This window comes from Mesoplodon mirus (assembly GCF_964341445.2).
Source record: "Mesoplodon mirus genome assembly, chromosome: 2".
NCBI lineage: Eukaryota > Metazoa > Chordata > Mammalia > Artiodactyla > Ziphiidae > Mesoplodon > Mesoplodon mirus.
Window position 1 is genome coordinate 88,443,777 of NC_138977.1, and position 27,522 is coordinate 88,471,298.

The 27,522-nt window shown below is 38.5% G+C and overlaps 1 protein-coding gene across 2 annotated transcripts in view; it reads right to left on the reverse strand.

Moving 5' to 3' along the window:
- CORIN (corin, serine peptidase) overlaps positions 1-27,522 on the reverse strand; it is a 229,245-nt gene that overhangs the window by 21,529 nt on the left and 180,194 nt on the right. For both annotated transcript variants that reach the window (XM_082638500.1, XM_082638499.1), the window contains 3 exons: positions 18,812-18,928; positions 16,164-16,213; positions 15,837-16,011 (listed from right to left, as the gene is read on the reverse strand). In XM_082638500.1, the coding sequence (XP_082494626.1) occupies positions 15,837-16,011; positions 16,164-16,213; positions 18,812-18,928 (342 nt within the window). The remainder of the gene's footprint in view (positions 1-15,836; positions 16,012-16,163; positions 16,214-18,811; positions 18,929-27,522) is intronic.

Genomic DNA, 27,522 nt, shown 5'->3' on the forward strand with positions numbered 1-27,522 from the left:
CAGGGACTTTCTATTTTTGGACATGCCAAGGACATCCACAACTCAGGACTCTTCCCTTTCTGTTCTCTCAGCTCTCACGTGGCTCCCACATTTATTCCTTCTCTTTACCCAGGTCCCAGCTCAAACATCACCACCTCAAAGCTGTCCTCTGTGACTGCCCAGTCTAGCCTTTACCCCATCACTCTCTACTTTTGACCCAGCTTTAATTTTTGTCTCACAGCACTCATTGATACCAATGATGATATACTTCTTTGTTCTGTGTCTGGCCCCCAGACTGTAAGTTCTGTGAAGGCAAGGATTTGGCTGGTATTCCCAGGACCTAGTACCTAGCATACATTGGGTTCGTAACATGTACTTGTTTAATGATAGTTCAACAGATGATGTTTCAAAACATTTATTAGCGGCCAACTCCAACCACCTAAGCAAGGTCTATTCATCATCATTGCCTCCACCTCCTCCTCCATTCTCAGTTTCTCCTCCTCCATAGTGGGCCAGGACCAAAGGTGTGGGCATTTAGTTGACCACAGTGTTGGAATGTGGAGCTTTTACTGCAGATATTCCCTTATACTGTGGTGACATGTCAGCCATGCCATCACTGTCCTCATTTGCAAGCTTGCCCAACTAACATAAGCTGATTTGACCAGCTAGACCAGTTGTTGTTCAACCCAGGCTGAATACTAAATCATCTGAGGAGCTTTCAAATACTGATTTTCTGGGCATCATCCCATATCAACTGAAAGTTGGGCTGGGGTCTGGGAATTAGTATTTTTAAGAGCTCCCTAGGGAGTCTCTGACAAAAACCCACCCACCCTCTCTTTTTCCTTGGCAGGTTGTTCTTCACCATTTTCTCATGCATAGAAAAAATTCAAAACACTGAGATTTTAGGAGGGTTAGGAAAAAGTATGCAAGGTCAACATTCAACATGTTTTTAGCATTGTTGGGTTCTTAGACTAGATTCTACTAAAAGAGTCCTCTATACAGTCCACACATTCTATCCTTTTTCCATTGTAAAAAAAGATAATTTTAGGTCTATCAAAATTGATGTCATATGGAAGCAACCTAAGTGTCCATCAGCAGATGAATGGATAAAGAAGATGTGGTGTATATATATATGTGATGGAATACTACTCAGCCATAAAAAAGAATGAGATGTTGTCACTCGCAGCCACATGGATAGACTTGGAGGATATTATGCTAAGTGAAATAAGTCAGACAGAGAAAGACAAATACTATATGATATCATTTATGTGTGGAATATAAAAAATAAACTAGTGAATATAACAGAAAAGAAACAGACTCACAGATACAGAAAACAAACTAGTGGTTACCAGAAGGGAGAGGGAAGGGGGGAGGGGCAAGATAGGAGGGGGGTTAAGAGACACAAACTGTATAAAATAAATAAGCTACAAGGATATATTGTACAACACGGGGATACAGTCAATATTTTTATTGAAGTATAGTTGATTTACAATGATTCAGATGTACAGCAAAGTGATTCACATATATATTATATATATATTCTTTTTCAGATTTCTTTTCCATTATAGGTTATTACAAGATAGTGAATATAATACCCTGTACTATACAGTAGGTTCTTGTTGTATAGTCAATATTTTATAATAACTATAAATGGAGTATAACCTTTAAAAATTGTGAATCACTATGTTGTACACTTGAAACTTATATAATATTGTACATCAAATATACTTCAATAAAAAAATTGATGTCACTATTTGAAAATATATATATATATAACATCTATATAAAGAGAAATATATCTATATAGAAATATATCTATAGATATACAGATATAGATATAGAGCTGGGGATTTCAATAATAAGCAAGAAAGACATGATCCCTGCCTATACAAATTTTAGAATTGAGTGAAGATGAACACTTAAAGAAACAATTATAATAAAATTCAGGAAGTGCTGTCTTATGAACATTACAGGATAAGGTTACAGAAGACTATTTTTCTTTTTTTTTTTTTTTTTTTTTTTTTTCTTTTTGCGGTATGCGGGCCTCTCACTGTTGTGGCCTCTCCCGTTGCGGAGCACAGGCTCCGGATGCGCAGGCCCAGCGGCCATGGCTCACGGGCCCAGCTGCTCCGCGGCATATGGGATCCTCCCAGACCGGGGCACGAACCCGTATCCCCTGCATCGGCAGGCGGACTCTCAACCACTGCGCCACCAGGGAGGCCCCGGAAGACTATTTTTCATTAAATAAAGCCATCACTCAAAGAACATGCCTTTCTTTCTCTTTCTTTCTTCCTTCCTTGCTCCCTCCCTCGCTTCCTCCCTCCCTTCCTTCTTTCCCTCCCTTCCTCCCTCCCTTCCTTCCTTCTCTCCCTCCATCCCTCCCTCCTTTCCTTCCTTCCTTCTTTCCCTTCCTCCCTTCCTTCCTTCCTTCCTTCCTTCTTTCCCTCCTTCCTTCCCTCTCCCTGTTCTATTTTTCAGTCTAGAGGAGCAAGTGCATAACCATCTGAGAAATTCAATACTCACTTGAGATTCTATTGTTTAAGATATTTGAAATCAAACAATTATTGATTTCAAATGTGTCTACCTATTTAATAGCTTCTTGCCTCCAATCAGAGCTACTAAATTTTGGTTTCAAAAAAAATACTCATCTATCTGCTTAAATCACAAGCAGTATGACAAACAGTTGAACACTGCAAATTATTGGTAACAAAATGAAATAGTATAAACTTTTCAGACTTAATTACTATATTCGGGTTAATCTAATTCTAACAGCAAAACATAAGTATCAATAGAACTGCTAAATGTTATTAACTTGTATTCAGTAGCCTGTTGTGACACAAGCTACTGTCCTTATGGCATTAATATCCACCAAAAGAAAAAAAAATACAGGAAATTCACATACTTTTTTATATTCAGTAAGGAAACTGTTCTATTTTCTTTTTTGTTATGAGTATAAGGGGGAAAATAAAGTCTCATTAAATGTTTTTTCCCAAGTCTGGCAAAAACCAGGAAAAACAATAACCTGTTGTTCAAAAGGGGTACATGACGTGAGGGAGATGTATATAAATGGTATATTGGTATATTAAGCATGTTCTAGAAAGAATAAGTCACCCCCACCTGGGTGGAAGCAAAAAGAGGAAAGAAGACTTAGGGCTACATGAATGCCACATGAATCTAGTTTCAGTAAAAAGTACCCAGTAGAGGAACACATAGGAACAAGCTATGTTCATGTGGCCATTTTAGTGAAGAGTAAATGGGACTACAAAGATAAAAAGCCAAGTATAGCTGCTGAAAATCTTCAGCATCAAGGCGATTTTTTTCTCAGTGCCGTCAGACTTCAAAGCAACAGCAAGGAGAACTGGTGCATCCTTAAAGAAGATTGTGCCAAGATCCTCATGCTCTGAGAGTGAGGAAGCAGGCAAGGTGAAGCCAGGTGAAAATCCACCAGTAACAATAAAAGTGGCTGAGGAAGATGTTAAGAGACCTTTTTCTCCTTTCATTCTTGCTCTACATACTATTTCATTACCAGAAATTCTTATTTAATTTGCTTCATGGTTATGCTCCTGTTTTAATGATGAATATACATTATAGATAATGTTGAGATAATATGATTTCAACTTCTAATTCTTCAATTATCACTCTAGAGAGAAAACACAGCTACTTATACACCTCAGATGCATTATGACATCCAGGGAAGTTTATACAGAATTGAAGGCACAGTGTCTCTGGACACAATAACCAGTTTCAGTTTGTAATTTGCCACACTCAGCTCTAGTTTAGACATAAATTTGCCACATTTTCACTTAATTCAGCTGGCCAGGTTTAGAGATTTTCTTCTATCTTTATCTTTTCTTAAGAGCACAAAAATTTCCCTTTTTTCACCCTTTCTGATTTTACTTCAAATAACTTATATTTACTATTTATCTTTTTTCAGAAAATAAAATTAATATTTATAATTAGCCCCTGTGATAGAAATCACTATTTTATAAGACTTACTCCAGAAATGGCACAGCCATCTGGTGACTTGGAACTAATTTGAAATTTACCATATCTGCACTAAGTAAAGAAATATCGCACAAAAGCATCATTTCTGTTCTACAAATCTTAGGAACCTCTTACTTTTAATATTGCATCTGCCCTTAGTATGTTTAAAGAATTCTCTCTAACACATGCAGTGACTAGATTCTAGAATGGGATGACCACAACGTAAATGCATAAACGGGCCGAGTATAAGTCAGTAAGGAGTGGGTGTCAGACCACAAGACTTGCCCATCTTGAGGGCCATCTGCCTCTCAGCTCCTGCTGATGGCTCTCATATTGGAATATCCAGTGTTAACTGACCTTCTGATTGTTTCAGGGAAGCCAAAGTTCTGGATTTTATGTAAAGTATACACAGTTTGAACTGCTGGCTAAAGTTTTTAAATGTATCTAACAAGCAAAAGAGATCAGAGCTGGATTCTTCTTTTAGTATAAAATCTCTATAGTTTCCAAGTATTTCTACATATCAATTCAAGCATCTTCTCACCAATTATGAGGTACAAATAGGAATGCTTATTCCATTTTAGAGAAGAGAAAGCAGTGACTCAGAGCAGATGAGTGACTCATCTAAAATCACAGAGATACTAAGTGATGATAGCAGGCCAGAAAGCTAGTCCTTTAAACACTTACACCACAACCTTTACACTAAACTTCTCTGAAACAAAGAGAAGGGTCCACAGGTATCAATACAAGAATCAGGTACTGGCCACAGAGGGGAAAGCATGCAGGATGAGTGGAGACTGACTGGTGAGGGATAGGATGGCAGATAGAAGGAAGATACCTTCTCTTTCCTGAATGTATCCCCCCAGATATGATGGGGAACTAGCCGCCAGTAATGAAATTACAGAAAGTGAGCAATTCTATTATCCCAAGGTCCAAAAAAGCTAGAGAAGGGGAAAGTCAGATACACATCCTAGAGCTTAGAGAATCAGATTTAAGAATGTTTTGGCAAAAAGATACGACAATGTGTCCAGACACTCTTAAAACAAGTACAGCTAAACAGAGATGGGAGAGTTTGAGTTCCAACTTCTGATTTACCATCACAAATGACTGCAGTAAGAAAATGAAGAATCATCCAAAAAGTAAATGTTACAACATAAGAATCTCAGAGCTTTCAAACTGTAAAGTTTATCACAGAACAGTGGCAAGAAACTGTAGCAATTGTCAAAAAGTCTTAGTCATAGAACCCTCCTACACTGTTGGTGGGAATGTAAATTGGTACAGCCACTATGGAGAGCAATATGGAGGTTCCTTAAGAAACTAAAAATAGAGCTACCATATGATTCTGTAGTCTCACTCCTGGACATATATCCAGAGAAAACCATAATTTGAAAAGATACATGCACCCCAATGTTCATTGCAGCACTATTTACAATAGCCAAGACATGGAAGCAACCTAAATGTCCATTGACAGATGAATGGATAAAGAAGATGTGGTATATATATATATACACACACAATGGAATATTACTCAGCCATAAAAAGAATGAAATAATGCCATTTGCAGCAACATGGATGGACCAAGAGATTATCATACTAAGTAAAGTCAGACAGAGAAAGACAACTATATGATATCACTTATATATGGAATCTTAAAAAAATGATACAAATGAACTTATATACAAAACAGAAATAGACTCACAGACATAGAAACAAACTTATGGTTACAAAAGGGGAAAGGGGGGAAGGAATAAATTAGGAGTTTAGGATTAACATATACACACTACTATATATAAAAAGATAACCGGGCCTCCCTGGTGGCGCAGTGGTTGAGAGTCCGCCTGCCGATGCAGGGGATACGGGTTCGTGCCCCGGTCTGGGAGGATCCCATATGCCGCGGAGCAGCTGGGCCCGTGAGCCATGGCCGCTGGGCCTGCGCATCCGGAGCCTGTGCTCCGCAACGGGGGAGGCCACAGCAGTGAGAGGCCCGCATACCGCAAAAAGAAAAAAAAAAAAAGATAACCAACAAGGACCTACTGTATAGCACAGGGAACTAAACTCATTATTTTGTAATAACCTATAATGGAAAAGAATCTGAAAACCTATATCTATATATATAACCAAATCATTTTGCTGTATACCTGAAACTAACACAACACTGTAAATCAACTATACTTCAATAAATTTGTGTGTGTGTGTGTGGCCATGCTGTGTGGCTTGCAGGATCTTAGTTCCCTGACCAGGGATCGAACCCGGGCCCCTGGTAACCACTGGACCACCAGGGAAATCCCTATACTTCAATCAATCAATCAGTCAATAGAAAAAAAGCAGGAAAAATAAAAATGGCTTCTCAGCAAAATTATGTGTGGGAAGAAAAAGACGAGGATTTCTATCTGGGGCAAATAATTTAATATAGTAGTCAACTAAGACAAAGTTGAACTATTTGAACTTTCCTTTACTTCTAATATCTCCATTCAAGGAGAATGGTCTCCAGGCAACATCCAAAAGACACATCTTCCATGTGATAAAACTTATAAGTGCTTAATACATTGAAATGTTGAGTTGATGTCTGGTCTAAGATATGGGAGGGGTCAGTAAAAGATCACTGACCTTCTGCAGAGGAGTTAACATTTCTAGTTCCAGAGAAATTATAGTCCTAACTACTAAAAGAACCACAGATGTCATCACTAACACCGAGAAGGGGCTGGTTAGTTAGTTAACAAATATTTGATTGGTTGCTATATTCCTTGCTGAAAGAATTGAAAATACAGAGGCGAGGAAGACAGACAGGGTTCATGCCCTCATAGAGCTTTCATCCTACTGGGCTAGCCAAATATATATATAAACAAATAAGATTATCTCTGGTAATTAGGAGGGGGAAAAATAGGATAATGTGATAGAGAGATGACTGATGGGGGGGTCATTTTAGCTAGGATGGTTAGGGCAGGCCTTTGACAAAGTGACACTTAAATTGAGACTTGAATGAGGGGAAGGAGGCAATTTTGTGACTCCATAGGAGGGTTCCAAACTGCAGAAGCAGCAAGTAGAAAGGTCCTAAGGCAGGAATGAGATTGGGGGATTTCAGGGACAGAAAGGCTACATGTTTGGAGCCCAATGAGTGATCAGAGAATAGGGGGAGATGCAAAGAGGTAGGACTAGATATTTAAAGGCTATGACAAGAAATCGTATTCTTGTTACAATGAGAAGCTGTTGTACAGCTTTAAAACAGGTGGTGACATGGTATGATTTACATTTTAGAAAGATCACTGTCTGTGTGTAGAATAGACAGTAAGTGAACAAGAGAGTAGTCTAAAAAAAAACAGATAGGAAACTGTTTTAAAAGTTGTTGGTTGATATGGGTTGATTGTGTCCCCCTGTAAAATTCATATACTGAAATCCTAATCCCCAATATATCAGAACAAGATCTTATTTGGAGATAAGGTCTTTACAGAGGTAATCAACTTAAAATGAGGCCCGTATGGTGAGCCCTAATCCAATATGACTGGGTATCCTCATGAAAAGGGAAACTTGGAGACAGGCATGCACACAAAGGGTGAAGATGAAGACAAAGATCAGAATTAGGCTTCTATAGGCCAAGAATGCAAAAGATTGCCAGCAAAACACCAGAATCCAAGCGAGAGGCATTCTCTCTCACAGCCCTCAGAAGGAACCAACCATCCCAATACCTCGATCTTAGACTTCTAGCCTCCAGAACTGTAAGACAATAAACTTCTGTCAATAAACTTCTTGGCTTGTTGAAGCCACCCAATTTGTGGTACCTTGTTATGGCTGCCCTAGGAAGCTAATACAATAATCCAGACCTGATATGATGGTGGTCTGGATTAGGATTATAGCATAAAGATGATGAGAGGCAGTTGGGTTCAAGCTATATTTTGAAAGAAGATCCTACAGAACTTACTGCTAGAGTAAAAGTGGGAGGAATTAAGGATGACTCCCAGGTTTGGTGCATTAGCAAACCAATGGATAATGATGCCTCTTACTGAGATGGGGAAAGTTTGTGAAGCATACAATTATTTGCTAAGTGGGAGAGATAAGGACTCAAGTTTTGTTCTGGCCATGTAAAGTAGAATGTTTATTATACATTCAAATGGACACTTCATCTAAGCATTTAAATATGTTTGAGGTTGGTGGGTTGGGAGGAAATCTGGGCTGTGCTAGAGATATAAATTTGGAAGTTATGAATAAATATTTGATATTCATATTTGATATTCATATCAATATTTGGTATTCATATTTGTTCAAATATAAACAAGCATTTGAAACCATGTGATTAGATGATTGTATACAGATAAGAAAGCCAAGAATTAGGTCCTTATCTGATCATGGGCTGCTATAACAAACTACCATAGACTGGGTGGCTTAAACAACAGTTATTTCTCATAGTTGTTGAGGCTCGAAGTCAAAGATTAGGGCACTAGCATGGTCAGGGTCTGGTGAAGATCCCCTTCCTCGTTTACAGATGGTGGTCTTATTGTTGTATCTTTACATGGCAGAGGGAGAGAGGGCTAGCTTTCTTTCTCTTCTCATAAGGACACTCAGCCCAACATGGGTTTCACCCTCATGACCTAATCACCTCCCAAGGGCCCCACCTCCTAATAGCACCTTATCAGGGGTGAGATTTTCAACATGTGGAAATTAGGGGGACACAACTGTGCAGTCCACAACACACCTGGAGAACTAAAACATTTAGGGGCCTAAAAGAGGGGAAGCTGCAAAAAAAGAAAGAGAAGGGTAGGTCAGTGACATAAGAATTTTTTTTGTTATTTTAAAAGAAAAGTGAAGAAAGTATTTTAAGAAGGATGTAGTAATCAAATACTAGGGAGGGTTCCAGTGAGTTAGAAACTGAAAATCCACCACTGGATTTGGCAAGATGGATGTCACTGAAGACTTTGGTAAGTGTCATTTCTGTAGTGGCCTTGATGACAACCCAACTGGAGTGACCTGAGGGAAATACAGGAAGTGTAAAAGTGGAGACAGTGACTGTAGGAAACTCTTTTAGGAGTTTTACTGTGAGTACTAGCCAAAATGGGGCAAGAGTTGAAAAGGGATGTGAAGTCAAGAGAAGGGGGTTTAAGTTCGTGACACTAAGGCATGTTTGCTGAAGGGAATGATCCAGCAAAAAGAGAGAAATTGATGAAAAATAGAAATGATGATTTTAAAGTAAAGTCTTTGACAGAATAAAGACACAGACCTACTAGAGAATGGACTTGAGGATATCGGGAGGGGGAAGGGTAAGCTGGGACAAAGTGAGAGAGTGGCATGGACATATAGACACTACCAAATGTAAAATAGATAGCTAGTGGGAAGCAGCTACGTAGCACAGGGAGATCAGCTCAGTGCTTTGTGACCACCTAGAGGGGTGGGATAGGGAGGGTGGGAGGGAGGCAGATGCAAGAGGGAAGAGATATGGGAACATATGTATATGTATAACTGATTCACTTTGTTATAAAACAGAAACTAACACACCATTGTAAAGCAATTATACTCCAATAAAGATGTTAAAAAAATAAATGCATCTAAAATAAAGTCTTTGAAAGATAAATGGAAATATGATTGCCCTTAAAAAGGAACAAGGACACATCCTCCACCATAACTCAAGGGAAAGGAGGGAACGTGGCCACAGATACAGGTAACTTGTTGGAATTAAGGGTGAGACAAGGCAAAACATATAATGATGTCTATTTTCTACATAAAGAATGAGGTGAGACCAGAGAAGGGTGAAGGAGATTTGGGGAGAGAGGAGAAGATGTCAAATAGTTGAGGAGGGAAAAGTGGCTTTACTGTGAACATATACTGGATGGGTGCCATATTGTTAGATGCTTATTTGAGATTCAAGATCATACATTTGACATGAGCTCAGTTAGCAGTCTGGTGTGTGATATTCACCAGCAATGACCAGCTGTTCAGGTGTAGGTGCAGAGTACGTGGATAGTTGCAGGACAAGAAGAAACAAGTAAGTAACTACAAAGATTAGAAGGGGAAGAACTCCCAGTTTCTGTGAGCCCCAAAAACTATGGGAATTGGCCTAACGTTTAGGCCAACTGCTGGCTACATCCTAGACCCAGACATTTTTCCACTGGAGCAGTGAGGATGCAGAGAATGCCTCCTTAGGGGGCAGGGCAGTGGGGGAGCATGGAGTCAGGTCAGGGTCACCACAATTGCTCACTCACCGGTGATGCTGGAAAACAGCACCCCAGGGGAGGTATGGATCCAAAATGGAGAATTCCTATTTTAGTGGACATTAGTACTTGATGGGAATGGATCAAATCTCTCAAGTAGACACAATGGAAAGAAAAAATTGCAAATGAATGGCATGGTTTATATGCACCTAGAAGATAAAGAAGTAACCATGAGAACACGACATGGGCTCAGTAATAAAACGTCAGACCAAACCTCTCACTTCTTTTCCTGACTGTATTAAAAGACTGTTAGATCAGTACAGGTGGGTAAGTCAATGGTTTTTTTCTGTGGAGAATGAGAAAGGGAGCTGTCCAGAAATAGGTGAAAAGGTTATTGAGTAATATTAAGGGTCCAATGGATGCTGAAAGTCAGGCATGACACTAATCTGCATCCTTGGGTAATGTTCTCCTCAGTTCGGAAGAGCATGAATATAGGATTGAAAACGTGCTCTTCATATTGACTCTTAGTTGGAGGTCTGCGTGGTGTGTATGGCAGAAAGATCTAGGGGCAAAGAAGTTGAAGGTCCTGGTGAGAGGACTGAAGTGATGATCCCAGTGCCCTAGGTTACCTGGAGAAAGAAACAAGATGAGGAGGAGACAGATGGACTGAGACAATAGGAGGAGGTGCGCAGACAAGCAAACACAAGTCTTGTTGGAGTGAAGAGCTGGTGCGGTAGAAATCAAGACATGGGTGACCTGGCAGGGTTAAGGGTTGTGATCATATAGTAAAAGGATAGTTTTTCATGCAGATTTCCTGGAGAGGAATCAGGCACTTCTGATAATTACTAGTTGTGTGCCAACCTAGGAAGTTCATCCTTAAGTCTCCTGGAGGTGGAAGAAGGCAGGGAAATTGCTTGTAAAATTACCCCTGAAACTCAAGGTCTTTCTTCCTTAGAGCTGTGGAAATTGAACTGTTACCATGGCATCTGGGACTTCATCTGATCAACTTAGTACCTCATGTTTTTAATTTTCCTTTGGGATTTTTAAATACCTTTCCATTCAGGAGCAAGACATATCCTTTTTTTCCATGAATATAATTAAAAGAGACAGGCTTGAAAAGAACTACAGATGGGTCACACTGGCCCTTGCCAAAGTATGGAATCAGGATATGAAGTAAATCCCATTAATTCCAGCAATTGATGGATCCTACAGAGAGTAAGGCTTACAATTAGAGGTTCTCAAAAGTTTTCAGGGCCACTGGAAAGATTGTAAAATAGAAGTTATTAGCACACATTCAAGAAAAGACTTGTTTGAAGTTGGGCAATTTCTAACTTCTTATGGATAGGCCAGGCCCCACTTGACAGTTCTGTGAAGTCTAATGTTCCATGAAATTTTACCAGGGCCTTTGATAGAATATCCATTTCCTTAATTATAAACACATTTCTTCTCTATTGCAAGGTTTCTCCTTAACTTCACAGATCTGTCAGTGAAAGACAAAACTTGGATACCACATATGGAAATGACAAAAGCGGTGCATGAACTGGATGAATTAGCATATAAAGTGTTATTCCCTTAAAGAGCTGTTGGATTCATTTAGGTAATCGTCTTTTGATAAATGTACTCTTGCTGGTACAATCTTCTGCTTATCATGGAGTTATAAATCAGAACTGGAAAAGACATCTGGAAACATCTGGCCCCTTCCAAAGCAATAACATTGCAATGTATTTCCTGACATACTACACAGACTCTTCCAATCATCTGGGGTCGTTCTTACACATTAAAAGTTCTCAAGAGGAGGTTCTGGTTTGATTTTTTACATTATATTTCCCCAAAAAGAGAAATCAAATAGCTAGATATACACATTTCCATTTTATAATCACTTCTCATATTCTAATTACTTGTTTAAATGTCTGTCTCACTAGGTTAGCATTCCAAGAAAGGAAACATATATTCATTTCTTTAACCCTCATATGGAGATGAATATACGTTCTGGGACTCTATTCTGTAGAAACAAGAGTACCAATAGGTGAATAGCTTTGCATAAGAAGATGTATTGCAGTGTTGTTAAAGTGATAGCAAACTGGAACTAACGTGAATGTCCATCAACTAACGTGAATGTCTATCAATGTCCATAAAAAAAGTATGGTGAATCTCTATGATGGAATATCATTTAGCTTTGAAAAAGAATGAGCTAGAGCTCCATCAATTGATTTGGAGGGGATGTCCATTATATACTGCTACATGAGAAAAGAAACTTACAAACAAAAGTATAGCGTGTGATTTCAAATTGTAAAAATAAATGACACCCCGTGAAAAATATGTGTTTATAGCTGTGGAGGAACAATCACTAGGGGTGATCTTGAGGATGATGAGAAAGCAAAGGAGAGAGAGTATGGAAGGAGATAAAAATTGAGCTAGCAAAATGAAAAAATATTCATGCCATAATGCTACGGGAAAAGTCAGAATGCATGCGTTTTTTTGTTGTTGTTTTATTTATTTTTGGCTGCGTTGGGTCTTCGTTGCTGTGTGCAGGCTTTCTCTAGTTGCAGTGAGTGGGGGCCACTCTCCATTGTAGTGCGTGGGCTTCTCATTGCGGTGGCTTCTCTTATTGCGGAGCATGGGCTCTAGGCACACAGGCTTCAGTAGTTGTGGCTCATGGGCTCAGTAGCTGTGGCTCGCAGGCTCTAGAGTGCAGGCTCAGTAGTGGCGCATGGACTTAGTTGCTTTGCGGCATGTGGGATCTTCCCGGACCAGGGCTCCAACCGGTGTCCCCTGCATTGGCAGGCGGATTCTTAACCACTGCACCACCAGGGAAGTCCCTGAATGCATGTTTTTAGTAATAATATTTTAAAAAGAAAAATTTACCTTTATTGATGTCTTACTGATTGGTATCAGGCATGGTTCTTAAGGTTTTACATAGGCTATCTCACTTGATGCCTGCACCAACCCTGTGAGTTAAAGACTGTTATTTCCCTCATTTCATAGATGAGGAAACTTGGCCCAAAGAAGTTCATAAATTGACACAGTAAGTGGCAAAGCTGAGAAAAAATAATAATAGACAAATAGGCAAAAAAATGAAATTGCATTTTTTTCTATAAATTAACCTGGTAAAATGAAAATAATCAATTTAATGAGGTGATAGAACTGTGAGTTATTTGTGTTAAATTTTTGCTATTATTTATTATTACTTTTTTTTTTTTTTTTTTTTTTGCGGTATGCGGGCCTCTCACTGTTGTGGCCTCTCCCGTTGCGGAGCACAGGCTCCGGACGCGCAGGCCCAGCGGCCATGGCTCACGGGCCCAGCCGCTCCGCGGCATATGGGATCCTCCCAGACCGGGGCACGAACCCGTATCCCCTGCATCGGCAGGCGGACTCTCAACCACTGCGCCACCAGGGAGGCCCTATTATTACTTTTAAATAAAGTAAAATCATTAAAAATAAAAAGAAGAAAATGGGTGGTATGGTGGTTTTTCAAACATGTCCTCAAATACTTTGCCACTCCTCTCGCTGAGAGAAGAGTTCTATGTTTCTTCCCTTTGAATCTGGGTGGGGCTGTGACAGCTCTGACCAACTCCATAGTGTAAGTAATGTTGTGTGTCTCTGGAGGCTGGATCAAAAAAGGCTTCCTCCTGGCTCCCTTTTTGGGACTCTCACTTTGGAGGATGCTGTGAGTCTCACTTGGAGAGAAACAAATGCCCCTGCCAACAGGCAGCATCCACTGCCAGACTTCAGGTGGTGCCAGCCCCTAGAACCTTAGTACCTTCCAGCAGAGTCCCCAGACATTGCTGAGCAGAGACAAACCACAAGCTATTTCCTGTCTAGATGTCTAATCTCCAGAATCTTCCTGGGCATAAAAAATGGTTGTTGTTTGTTGTTGTTATTTTGTTATTGTTTGGTTAGGAGTCTTTTTTTTTTTTTTTTGCTCCTAAAATATACAACAACAGTTGAAATAGACAAGGACCTTCTGCAGTGATGTTTGTCAACTTGGGGTAGGTTTCCCCTTGGTCTTATTTTTCTGCTCCCTTTAGGTATTTTGCAATGATTAATTTTATGTGACAAGTGGCTGGACCGTGGTGCTCCAATATTTGGCCAAACATTTTTCTGGATGTTTCTGTGAAGGTGTTTTTTTGGAAGAGATTAGCATTCAAAATGGTGGACTATTAGTAAAGCAGGTTACCCTCCATAATGTGGGTGGGCCTTACCCAATCAGTTGGAGACTTTCATAGAGCAAAGACTGATTTCCCCAGAGCAAGAAGGAGTTCTGCCAGCATGCTGCCTTTGGACTTGAACTGCAGCTCTTCCCTGAGTCTCCAGCCTGCCTGCCACCCCATCAGACTTTAGACTCACCAAGCCCCCAGGAATGTTTGCCAATTCCCGGAAAACTCTTTCTCTCTCTCTCATTGGTCTGTTTCTCTGGACAGCCCTAACACACATATTATATATATATATATATATATATATATATATATATATTTTTTTTTTTTTTTTGCAGTACACGGGCCTCTCACTGTTGTGGTCTCTCCCGTTGCGGAGCACAGGCTCTGGACGTGCAGGCTCAGCGGCCATGGCTCACGGGCCCAGCTGCTCCGCTGGGCATGTGGGATCTTCCCAGATCGGGGCATGAACCCGTGTCCCCTGCATTGGCAGGCGGACTCTCAACCACTGCGCCCCAGGGAAGCCCCACATATTATACTTTTCACTCTACTTCCCAAACTCCTCACCAATTCCTCAAGCATCCTAACCTCACTGTAGTATCTATGTAAGTCTGCTCTGTTTAAATTCATATGCATTTGATGTACTTAAGAGGGCTAGAAAAGAGACTAAAGCTGGCTAGAGAGTCAATCTTCTAAACTTCTTCCTCTTCCTCCCTCCTTAGGACATAAATCATAAGCAATATACATCTGTTGCCAATAAATGAGCAGCACCTATATAGGATGATAACACCAAGGGTAGAAAAATCTAAGCAGATAAGGACCTGGAAAGGAGATCAACTGTGGATTTTGCACTGAATTACAGAATGCCATATGGGCATATACCCTGAGAAAACCATAATTCAAAAACAGTCATGTACCAAAATGTTCATTGCAGCTGTATTTACAATAGCCAGGAGATGGAAGCAACCTAAGTGTCCATCATCGGATGAATGGATAAAGAAGATGTGGCACATATATACAATGGAATATTACTCAGCCATAAAAAGAAACGAAATTGAGTTATTTGTAGTGAGGTGGATGGACCTAGAGTCTGTCATACAGAGTGAAGTAAGTCAGAAAGAGAAAAACAAATACCATATGCCAACACATATATATGGAATCTAAGAAAAAAAAAAAAGAGGTCATAAAGAACCTAGGGGCAAGACGGGAATAAAGACACAGACCTACTAGAGAATGGACTTGAGGATATCGGGAGGGGGAAGGGTAAGCTGGGACAAAGTGAGAGAGTGGCATGGACATATATACACTACCAAATGTAAAATAGATAGCTAGTGGGAAGCAGCCGCATAGCACAGGGAGATCAGCTCGGTACTTTGTGACCACCTAGAGGGGTGGGATAGGGAGGGTGGGAGGGAGGGAGACGCAAGAGGGAGGGGATATATGTATATGTATAGCTGATTCACTTTGTTATAAAGCAGAAACTAACACACCATTGTAAAGCAATTATACTCCAATAAAGATGTTAAAAAAAAAATACCCAAGTGACAAAACGATCAGGCAAAGCAAAAGAAAAGGTGCAGCTTACCCCTCGAAGCAGTGGGCGACTGTCAGAACCCACTTCTTGGCAATGAGGACACAGCCACAAATGTGACCACTGGGTTCACTCTGCAGGGAACACTGCCAGGGCCACCTTCCTGGGCGGCTTGTCCGACCCCCAAGGATCCTCTTGTTCATTCGGGCAGCAGGGCGGCGCCCACAGTCTACCAAGGAGCAGGAAACAGTATGTGACTCACTACCAAAACCAGCTAGATGCTTGCATCTTTGCTGTCATGTACAAGTGATCATTTTTTCCCTTGAGCCAATCCAGTTAAATTAAGTTCATATCCCATTGTTACACCACTAATTCGCTCACCTTGTTTAGTACATAGAAGAGAAATCTTACTTCTGCTGTGACAGGACTGCCTAGATTTGGAAACATAAAAGGGCATAATATTCAGTTACATATTTATTGTTCACTTCAAACACTTTACCAGTGAAAGGCAAGAAATAGCTTATACTTAAGTCAGGAATTCTCAAGGCAGGGCTGTGGTCAGATATCACCTTGGAGGTGGAGGTATATGAAGGATGTACTTGTTTTAAGTGTATTTAATATCATCATTATACACTTTCACATTTGTGGGAAGAGAAACTATTGTTAGCAAAGTTTCCCACATCATCTTGGCTGGTGACACCACCCATAATACTGACTCAATGATTTTCAAAGTAGGCAGAGGAAAAGGAAAGGCATTAGTCTGCTTCTCAGAATGTATGGTGAGGAGGAAGCATGTCAGACTTTTATGCTTATGAAGAGGACATGTATGTCCAAATGACGCTGAGAAATAGCTTGAGAGAAATAAAATATTACTTCAGAAAGTTAGAGAACAGAGAAAGGAATTGAATATTTAGACTAGAAAAGAATCTTGAGACTTTTTTATTATCTTTTTTTTTAAGTTGAAGTATAGTTGATTTATAATATTGTGTTAGTTTCAGGTATACACCATAGTGATTCACTTTTATTCTGATTATATTCCATTATAGGTTATTATAAGATATTGAATATAATTTCCCATACTATACAGTAAATCTTTATTGCTTATCTGTTTTATGTATACTAGTCTGTTATCTGTTAATCCCATACTCCTAATTTGTCCCTCCCTCCGTCCCTTTCCCCTTTGGTAACCATATATTTATTTTCTATGTTGCTGGGACTTTCAGTGTTAAACTGTGTATCTATGATTAGCTGACAGGAAGAAGGGGATTAAATTCATCCCATGTAACTCTAGATGGCAGGATCAGAATCAGTAGGGAGAACTTATAGAAAAAGTGCATTCAGGAAAGGAAGAACTTTCTAAAAATTAGAGTTTAGCTTTGAAGGCAAGAACATGGTTTAAGCATCTATCAATGTGGCTGCACAAGAGAATTCAGCTTAGGGTACACTAAGTTTTAACCACAAAGTTCTCTTCCAAGCATTTATTCACAATGCAAATTTAAAAGAAAAAAAAATATGTTGGGACTGTCAAAAATACTATGACATGCTTAGAATCCTAGATATGTCAGAAGAAAGAAAAACAACCTTAACTATGTCATTTCCACATTCTTTTTTGAAGATTTACTGTATTTTCCATTTCTTGCTAAATTTGCATGGGGATATGTGTATACAATAAATTATATAATACAGAAAAAGAACATTTGCGTTTTGCCTTCTCACAACCTGAAGTCATATCTCCTCCTCACTCTCTATTTCGTTATCCTTAGTTTGTTTGTAACACTTCCAAATATCTGAAATTCATTTTGTTTATTATTAGCTTAGAGTCTCTCTGTCCACCTCTACAATGTATGTTTCCTGAGACCACGGTCCTTGGCCCCCTCATCCACTTCTACATCCCCGCAGAGCTTAACAATGAACCCGGCATAGAAGAGATACAAATAATTAGTTGTTATTTGTTAGATCTTAAAGTCATAGCTTTTAGGAACAGGAAAAGACCAAAGACTATGTATCTCAACTCTTATTTTAAAGGAAATCGCGGTTTATAAGATCACATATCTAGTTAGCAAGGCAGGACTAGGACACGTCCACCAACTCCCAACTTAGAATGAGTTTATCTATCTATCTATCTACCTATCTATCTGAACTGAAAGGGATTTTCTGGCAGTCCCAGTTTGGGGAAACAAATCACTGTTGAAAGACTCAGGTCATTGGAGGAAGTACTTCAGTTGACAACTATTCAGAAATTTGGTTGCAAGTTTGGTCTATGGGGAAAATGTCAAGACATTACAAAGAGAAATGGCCCACCTTTAGTATTATTCTTTAGAATTCTTATGTACTGATTTCTCTAACATTTATTAAAAGCTTTGGAGTCAGATAAACTTGGTTTGAGCTCAGAGACTATTACTTATCATCTGTGAGCTGTGAATTTTGAGCAAGTTATTTAAATACTCTATAGCTATGTCCCTATAATGTAACAAGCACTAAATGAGTGTTAATTCCCTCAGTTTACCTTTCTCCTGCATCCCTACCCAAGATGAAGGAGGCAATGTTGCCATGATTTTTTAGGGGAAATTTTTCAGAAGTATATTTTCAAGGTTACTTGATTATAATTTTATTTTGTGTCTGTTTTTTCCTCAGGCTCTCCAAGTTTTATCAGTTGCCATTATTTCAATTTCTTCTGTTAACTAGTCCCATGTAACATCTGCAGAAAGTATAGATATTAAGAATTTATTTTTAATAGGATGTGAAAAAAACTCCAAGATTAGAACCCAAGTTCCTCCTCCTTAAGCATGATAGTTTCTGCAATCATCATTAAAGAAAAATGTAATTAGCCAAGAGAAAAAGATCTATGTCTACAAAGAAGAAAAAAAGCCAAATGATGTTGAAATATAAAGGCCCATAGCTATTCTATGGAAGCTCCTTTTTGATGTGACAAATGTGGATTATCTTAAATTAGAAACAGAAGAAGGGTCCTGATGATAGATGTTTGCTCCATGATCCACTCTACACAGCTCTAGTGATGGGTGTCTTACCCTTTTACCAGTAGTTCATGCAAAGTGGTCCCATTAAGGCTTTCCCAGTCGGAGTGCAATGTCAGCCACTGCTGGTCTTGCTCCTGTTCCTGTATCAGTTTGGTCACAGATGGTTCTCTGATAGAAGGGCAAATACCAGATAAATATTCAAAGTACAATGATCTTTGACCAGGCAATATCATTATTTAGCACTTACTCTCTTATAAAAAGAATCATTAAATTATCAGCCAATATTTAAAGAGGGGGATTAGTATTCGAAGAAGTTTGGCATGGAATGTGATCAGCAAGAGGGGAAGTTACTAAAAGTATCCTGAAGCAATTAAGATCCACACTGTTACAGCTATTTTAGTCATTCTCTCTGCTGACATGTATTTGAACTTTGTGAGGTGTTGGAATTCTAACATATACGATGTAAAAGTTCCAATACCTAAAAAACAAGAACAACTTTAGGCAGGGATCAAAAGTAAAATAAAATTTATCTGCCTGGAGTATTTTTTCCTTCACTTTTCTTGCCCAATGTATTCCTGCAATAAAGCAATACCTTAAAATAAATAATAAGTAAAGAGAATCAATGGCCATTTAGAGTCTGCTCAGACAGTATAAAATTGTAAGTGGAATTTTTTCAACATACTGCAGAATCTTCATGCACTAAAAATTAGGAAGGTCTCTAGAAAGTAGAGACAGGAGTTAGACAACATCATTTTGCTGTTTACCCATATTCTCACTCAAACTCCACCAGTACTTTCCTGTCAATGTCTCATTCAATCATCAAATAAATATGCTTGTACCCAAGATGTACCCAAGATTTAAAACCTTAGGTTTCAAAAGTGTTTGCATTTTTGTGTAAAATATCCTATTCCTCATGAAATAATTGGTTCACTTAGGCAATCCATATTTGAAGAAAATCTTTTGGATTTTTATCACCTGATGCTATGAAGGGTAGAAGAGGTAGAGGAATTCATTTTAGATAGGAGGAACGAGGGCTCCTTCTGAATCTGGAAGTAGGAGAGAAGGAAGCAGGTACTTAGTTGGATTTGGAGATGGGGAGAGAATTCAAGAGAATTCAAATCAGACAATCCGATAGTCTTTTCTTTTCAAGTACGAGGGGGGCTCCTCGAATGAAGGTGGGGTGGTGGTGGCAGGGGTGCACGATGGTGAGGAAAGTGACGTGTATATGAAATTGTTCCCTGGTGGAAGTATTTGGAGAAACACATCAAAGATAACTTAAAAAGAATGGCAAGCAGTGCTGAGGATTCAAATGAACCTGGAAATCTTGAAGTTGTAGCAGCATCAAGCCTGTGAGCTTAGTGACTTTCTTTTTTTGATAATGGAATGCCAATTTTTTGTAAAAAGGGGGGGCACAGGAAGGGAAGAAAAGTTAGATTCAGTGGCATTGAAAGAAAAATGATCACTTCCCCGGGTTATCGATTATTTTAAAACTACTGTCATTACAGAATAGAAAATAAAAGAAACAAAAACCTCCCCAAATCCAGTTATTTTAAAAAGAATAAAACCCTCTAAAGAAAAGACTTGAGGATAGAATAAGAACCAAAGATTAAAAACAAAACAGAGTCCTTAATCATGGATGAATTCTAATCATTTAAGAACAAACGGCATGGGCCTCCCTGGTGGCGCAGTGGTTGAGAGTCCGCCTGCCGATGCAGGGGATACGGGTTCGTGCCCCGGTCTGGGAGGATCCCATATGCCGCGGAGCGGCTGGGCCCGTGAGCCATGGCCGCTGGGCCTGCGCATCCGGAGCCTGTGCTCCGCAACGGGAGAGGCCACAACAGTGAGAGGCCCGCATACCGCAAAAAGAAAAAAAAAAAAAAAAAAAAAAAAAAAAAAAAGAACAAACGGCATAAATCCTGCCCATGCTTTAAGAAGCATCGCACAAGCTTTAATTTATTTAGAAACTTGAATGAACTGTTTTATATTTGAAGATGTCACAAAACCTACTGCAAAATGAGAATTCTTTCCTTCACCAAAATGAGGCTCTGGCTTTTCAGTAATCCCAGAAGTGCTGTATGCAGAGGCACAGTGGGATGGAAAATACAAAAATCAGAGGCCACACACACCACTCATGGTGTTTCTCTTGATACCTGCATCCTGAGAATTCCTTTCTGCAATAGAACAATCTGTGGCCTCCTAAATCCAGGCATCTTACTCCCAAAAAGCCAAAGGAAGATCAGCTTCAGGTTTGTTATTTAATGAAATCATTCTTTAGGCAGATATTCACAGGGCAAGAGGGACTTGCATGGGGACAAGTCAGCACAGGATTTGCACTGATGCTAGATAGGAAAATCATTGCAAAGGATGCTTCAGTCTTTCAACTCGCAAGGTCCCTTCAGTCACCTCAAGGGATGTTTTTGCATTTCATTAATTAACCTCCAACAAGAAAGGCAATTTAGCCTGAATCTCTCAGTTACACCAAGCGGAAAATCTAAGAAATTCATCATCAACAAGAAGGGAATATCATTACAAAAGTTAGTTTCCCATGAAATTCTTAAACCCTAGCATGCTTCTCATGCACAAAAATAAATCTTTCAGCCCTAGAAATGTCATCTTATGGCCCATTAAAAAAATATCAGCGAATCCATATGTCGGCTTCTGCCATTATACAGAATCTGAGCATCTGTGTGATTTCAACTTTTATTTTTTTCTTTAAATAATTTTTAAAATCATGAAAGTAATACTTATACATGGAAAAAACCCAAACATTATACAATGAAAAAATATCCTTCCCATCCAAGATGTATAAAAACCATCACTGTAAATAGCATTTGAGTATTCTTGCCAAGCTTTTTCTGTAGTCCTTGTACATACACCCCTCTTCTTTTAGTCTATACACATTGTTCTGTGTGGTGTTGAGGATGTTTTCATTTAATGATTTATCTTGGAAGTTTTTGCATAATAATAGCTAGATAATAATAATAACAATTATATATTGTTAACTAATAACTATTTTCTGTAGGGCAAGCACTAAAAGATTAGTAATTTGTTTCATATTATTTAATCCTCTCAACAACTTTGTGAAGTATGCTTTATTATTATTCCCCATTTTGGAGATGAAAAAATTGAGGCAACGTGAGAATAAGTAATTTTCCCAAGGTCACACAGCTCTGGTAGTGAGTCCCTTTGGTCTGACATCAGAGTACCACTTCTAACACTATGAACATTATGCAGCCCTCCTCTATTAAGGGCACACACCATGTTCTTTCCATAGCTGCAAAGTGTTCCATTATATGGATGTACATTTACTTTACCAATCCACTACTGAGGCTGTTTCCAATTTCTGGCTATAACAAAAAAGCAGCAGTTAATACTCTTAACCATTCACCTTTGCTTACATGCACACATGTGAATTGAGAATAAATTCCTAGAAATAAAATTATTGAATCAAAATGTAAATTTTTTATGAATTTCCCCTTCAAAGAGTAATGTCAGTTTACAAACTTATCAAGGGTAGGTTTGTCTATACTTTTTAATTTTTATAACTACATACATAATGTAAGTCATGCTATTAAAACATATCTGGAACTTAACTGCTCAAATTTTGTTTAACAGTTGGTGATGCATTTGACTTATCTTTTTCCATATTATATCAAAAGACAAATCCTGTTGGGTAGAGAGCAAAAGAGCAAAAAAGCATCTTGCTAGTGATGAAGTATCAAAGTCACTGTATCCTAAGGGAGTCTGAGCAGGGAATGCAGTCAGACCCAAATGCTTCTAGAGCAGCTATGAAATCATATACAGAGAAGGAAATGTAAGCAAAAATCTACTCCAATGCCCTCTTTTGACAGTGCGAGAAAACTAAGACATAGACCCATCCCAAACATTTGAGGGGCCCAGAGCGAGAGTATAAATGGAGGCCCATATACTGTATGTCTACATATTTAGATATTATAAATCAAGTTAACAAGCTGTTAAAGAAAACATATTCTATCTTACCATCTTGATCAACATATCTTTTAGGTTCAAATATAGAATTCTTGGACTCCTTGGAACAGTGGTTTTCAAACTTTAGCATTCATTAGAATCAACTGGAGCACCAGTTACAACAAAGATTGTTGGCCCCATACCCAGATTTCCAGGTTTGATAAGTCTGAGATGGGGCCCCCAATTTGCCTATCTAACAAGATGCCAGGTGATACAGATGCTGTGGTCTGGGACCACACTTTGAAAACAGTTCACCGGGCCCCAGGTGGGCATACCTCTGGTGGGCAGACTCTTTGCCCCATGAGGTGAGGCACAGCTAAGAAGAAAGACCAGAGTGGTCCCTCGAAATCAGGGTTTCTCACCTTTGGCACTACTGACATTTTATTCCAGATAATTATTTGCTGTGCGGGGCTGTCCTGGGCACTGTAGGATGTTCAGTATCACCCCTGGCTTCCACACACAAAATACTAGTATCACCACACCACTCCTGGACTGACAATCAAAAAGGTCTACAGACATTTCCTAAAGTCCCCTCAGGGCAAAGTCACCACTGGTTGAGTTCTGGGGTCCAGGGCAAGGCCCCTCTGCTCTGGGTCTAAAAGCAGTACTGCACAAAGAAGCAAGAGAATTTCGCTCAAATGTGCTTCTTGAAATGTGTGGCCGTAAGACACATATAAAAAATGTATAATTCCCCCATACCCACTGAAATGAGAAAATAGAACATATCTAGAATTCTGAAACATCCTGATATTTTGAAAGGAAGTCTATATTTTAAGGCTTAGGTGAACAATCAGATCTCTAGACAACTTGGCTTATTCTTATCTCATTCTCAGGTCACTTGGTGTTGAGTAACGAGGCATTTCATGCTTGTATTATAATTACGTAGGGGCTGCTTACCTAAAAAATGAAAGTCAGCACAAATCCCACAAAGAAAAGGGCTTCTTTACTTTTGTCAGCAAGACAGTAGTGCAGGACTTACCTAGACATGTCACACATTCCAGTGGAAGGACCAGGTCTATTCTATGGCATCTATTGCTTGGGAAAGTCATGAGTCCTCAACCTCAGTACTGATGGTTAGTCTTGAAATACAAATGCCTTGTGTAGTGGATACATTATTTGCAATTCTAAATATCCTCCTCAGAACTTGGAACCTTTCTGTTAAACATTTCGTATCTGATTTCAAAAATCTTATCTTAAACCCTGTCATGTTATTGTCTCTGTTTGGTTCCTATAGTTTAGACATGTTAATATTAAAAGCTAGTTAAATTAGTTTGCCAGGTAGAAGGAAGACCTAGAAATATTGACAGAAAGGCATCATAGGTTGCAAACAAACACAAGTGAACATGACCATAGAATCGTTTGTCTGGCTAGACAGCTCACCTTACACTTTATACAGCAAAACTCCCGTCAATAGAAATGTTTCAAAGAAGAGCATAAAGTCTGAGTTTATTTTTCCAGTAAAATAAGTATTTAAAAATATTTTTATTGTAATCTTAACTGAAAATATATAATTTTATTCATTTATCTACCTCAAAGGTAGAGTATAATAACTGTACTAGGCCATGATTTACAGGTACAAGAGACAAAAACTATCTCAAAGAAAAGAGAAGTTATAAATTATAAAATTAAATTATAGACTATTCATATTTCATTAAAAAAATCAATGACATAATCCATTTCTAACATACAATTAATTGAAAACTATAGCTATTAAATATATTAAATATATATTTATATATATTATATATATATTAAATATATATATATTTATATTATATTAAATATATTAATATATTAATATATTAATATATATTATATTATATATATTAATATATATAATTAATATATATTAATTATATATTAATAATATATTAATATATTAAATATATATTCTCATTCTCATATAAATTAGAAAATAAAATAAAGCACTATTTAAAATAAACATTTCATTAAAGATATAAAAAAATTAATCAATCATAAAATTAAAATGTCATTTGATCATTTACAAGATTTCAATCTTATATTGTAAAACAAACTCAATAAATGGTGTTAGGTTGTAAGTATGTTTTTGAGCAATAAGTATATACCTCTTTCAGAATCTACAGTAGTCCAAGTATTTCCTTCTGGCTATTTTATCTTCAAAAAAAGATCCCATTTCTTTTTTGATAACTTGGAGGAAAACTTTGGGGACATTTTTTTTTAATTTTTAAGAGACAGAGACAACATTGTCTTGAAAGAAACTTATTTAGTTGTTTAAAAAATGTTTCCTGTTTGCCTTTACCTTCTTTTAGTTCATCAGTGTAAAACTAAAGATTACCAGTTTCAATTACAATATGCCATTTTTTATTCCACTAGTTCAGAAAGTCTTGGAACCAAGGTAGAATTTATTTTTCTAATAGAAGCTTTGCTTCATCAATTACTCTTTTCTTCCTCATCTTGATATTATAGGCATAGAGAAAGTGCACCTTTATTCAATTCAAACTTTTAAGGCAGAATATGACTCTCTGGGTACATTACAAAATAAAATAATTCAAACTTCAGGGCTTTAAAAAATATTCAGTTAACAGTATTACACCACCAACAACAACAAAAATCAGCATTTTAGTAACTAAAATAGTGCCTGAATATCTGAATATCAAAAAGTAGAAATATAATCAATCACTAAAGGGATGTGGATGGTCTTCAGGATGGCTGGTGCCTGGGGTCCAAGCACCTTCATAACTCTCCATCTCTCATCTCCACTTCTTCAGTTGGAGGGAGGAGGACGAGGTGGGAGGGTGGCTTTAATGACCTCCAAGTAACTTTTCCACAAGCCAGGGGACAGGCTGTCTGCAGCTCTAAACTCATAATCCTTCATCTTTGTGACCAAAAAGGAAGACGTCTTCTCTCCCCAGTCCACTTAAAACAAATCTTATTGAAAAACTTTAAGTATCACAAAACCAGCCACTGTAGCCCAGGAGTGAGGTCCTTTGATTAGTGCAGCTTGGGTGAGGTATTACCTACCCCTCTACCAATCACTGAGGCCAAGAAAAGTGGGTCATGTACAAAGACGGCAGCCCCCTTTTGGATCCCAAGGATAGAATGGGAAGTGAAGCAAGTCCCAAAATGAAGGGATGCAGGTCCCAAAGGAAAAGGAGGGAGGCAGAGAAGCAACACAATAAATGTCTGCTACAAGTGACTTTACTTGAAATTTTTTAGTTCAAAAGATTATTATGCCTCAGAGTCAAGATCTACATGTTCTTTTGTTAGCTTTTGGAAGATGTAGGAAGAGTACAAGATTGGGTAGATATTAGACTTATGTTCATGAATGACACAATGGGTTATCAGTGAGTGTTCAGTGAACTCAGTTTACTCATTGCCAAAGGAATATCACACTGGCAGAATTTAAACAAATGACACAGTCAGATGGACAAAGGTTAAAACTGATGATTAATAAGGTTAATAAGCTGGAATGGAAATGGAGACAGCACACTGGTGTTATATCAGATGGAGTCCCTCCCTAAAGGAGTTTTAGTGAGAGGAACAAATTACAAACATGTGAAAAAATAATTTCTGATACCAATAAATGCTTTGAAGAAGACAGAGTAAGAAAATAGAGAGTACCTTGGTAAGTGTGAAAGCCGCTCCAACTAGGGTTGTCAAGAAAGACCTTTGTAAATAGTTGATATACAAGCTTAGAGACACGAATGATGAGATGGAGGTGATCCTGTTAAGGTCTAGAGATCAGCCTTCCAAACAAAAGGAACTGTGGAGCCAAAGCTCCCGAGATGGGAATGAGTTTACAGCACTGGAATCTCAGTAATAAGGTCAATGTGTCTAACATTTAGTGGACAAGTGGAGAGTGCTAGGAGATGGGGTCAGAGAGTGAGGCAGGGGCCAGATTATGCTTTGTAGGCCAGAGTAAGAAATTGGATTTTGATTCCAAACTGTAAAAATAAAATGAAAAGACCAGTGGAGTTGGCATTTAGATAATATCATTACTATCAGTCCTGTCTTGGGGGTAAAAAGCAAGCCAAATTGCAGTAGGTTTCAAAGAAAACATGAAGAAGTTAAGTCATCACCAGGAGTCTCTGGTGTAGTCTCAAAAGGGGGATGCTGCCATATAAGGACTTCTAACAGAAATAACACAGGTCTTTCTGGTTAATTTCTGGGGGATTCTCAAGTTGTAAATCATGTTCTTACTTACCTAGGACCCATTCATATTCCTGCCAATGGCAATGCACTATGATGACTAGAGAATCTGATGCGCCCAAAGACTTTACAGAGATTGATTCTTCCCCATTCCAAGACCTTCTTGCTCACAATTAGCCCTGATATTTTTGGTGGAAAGGTGTGTTTTGACAATTCTGGAGAACTCATGGAAACCATCTTTGATGTTATAAATCCTGATGTGAATCTATTTTTTAATGGTGAACATTTTTATCACAAAATGGAATGTAAGAGAGTAAAAAAAAATGTGCTTAATCCAGGATCTAGCATAGTTTTATTCCAGTTAATAATGGTGAATTTCCCTACACCACTGAGAAGTTTCCATTTACTTTCATAAATTATTCATTAACCCAACTGACACAGTTTGAGATTCAGTTTGCTAACAAATAATCCGAATTCTTGGCAGAGCTTGCTGATAGTGATCATGTGGAAATGCTCTTAGGACAACTGGTAGACTCACCTTGCTCTTGCTTATGAAAGCCTCATACCTAGTGGTCTCATGGTAGACCTTAAAAAATATTTCCTCTCCCTTTAGGATGTAGCACTTTTTCAGGAAAATTCTTCTC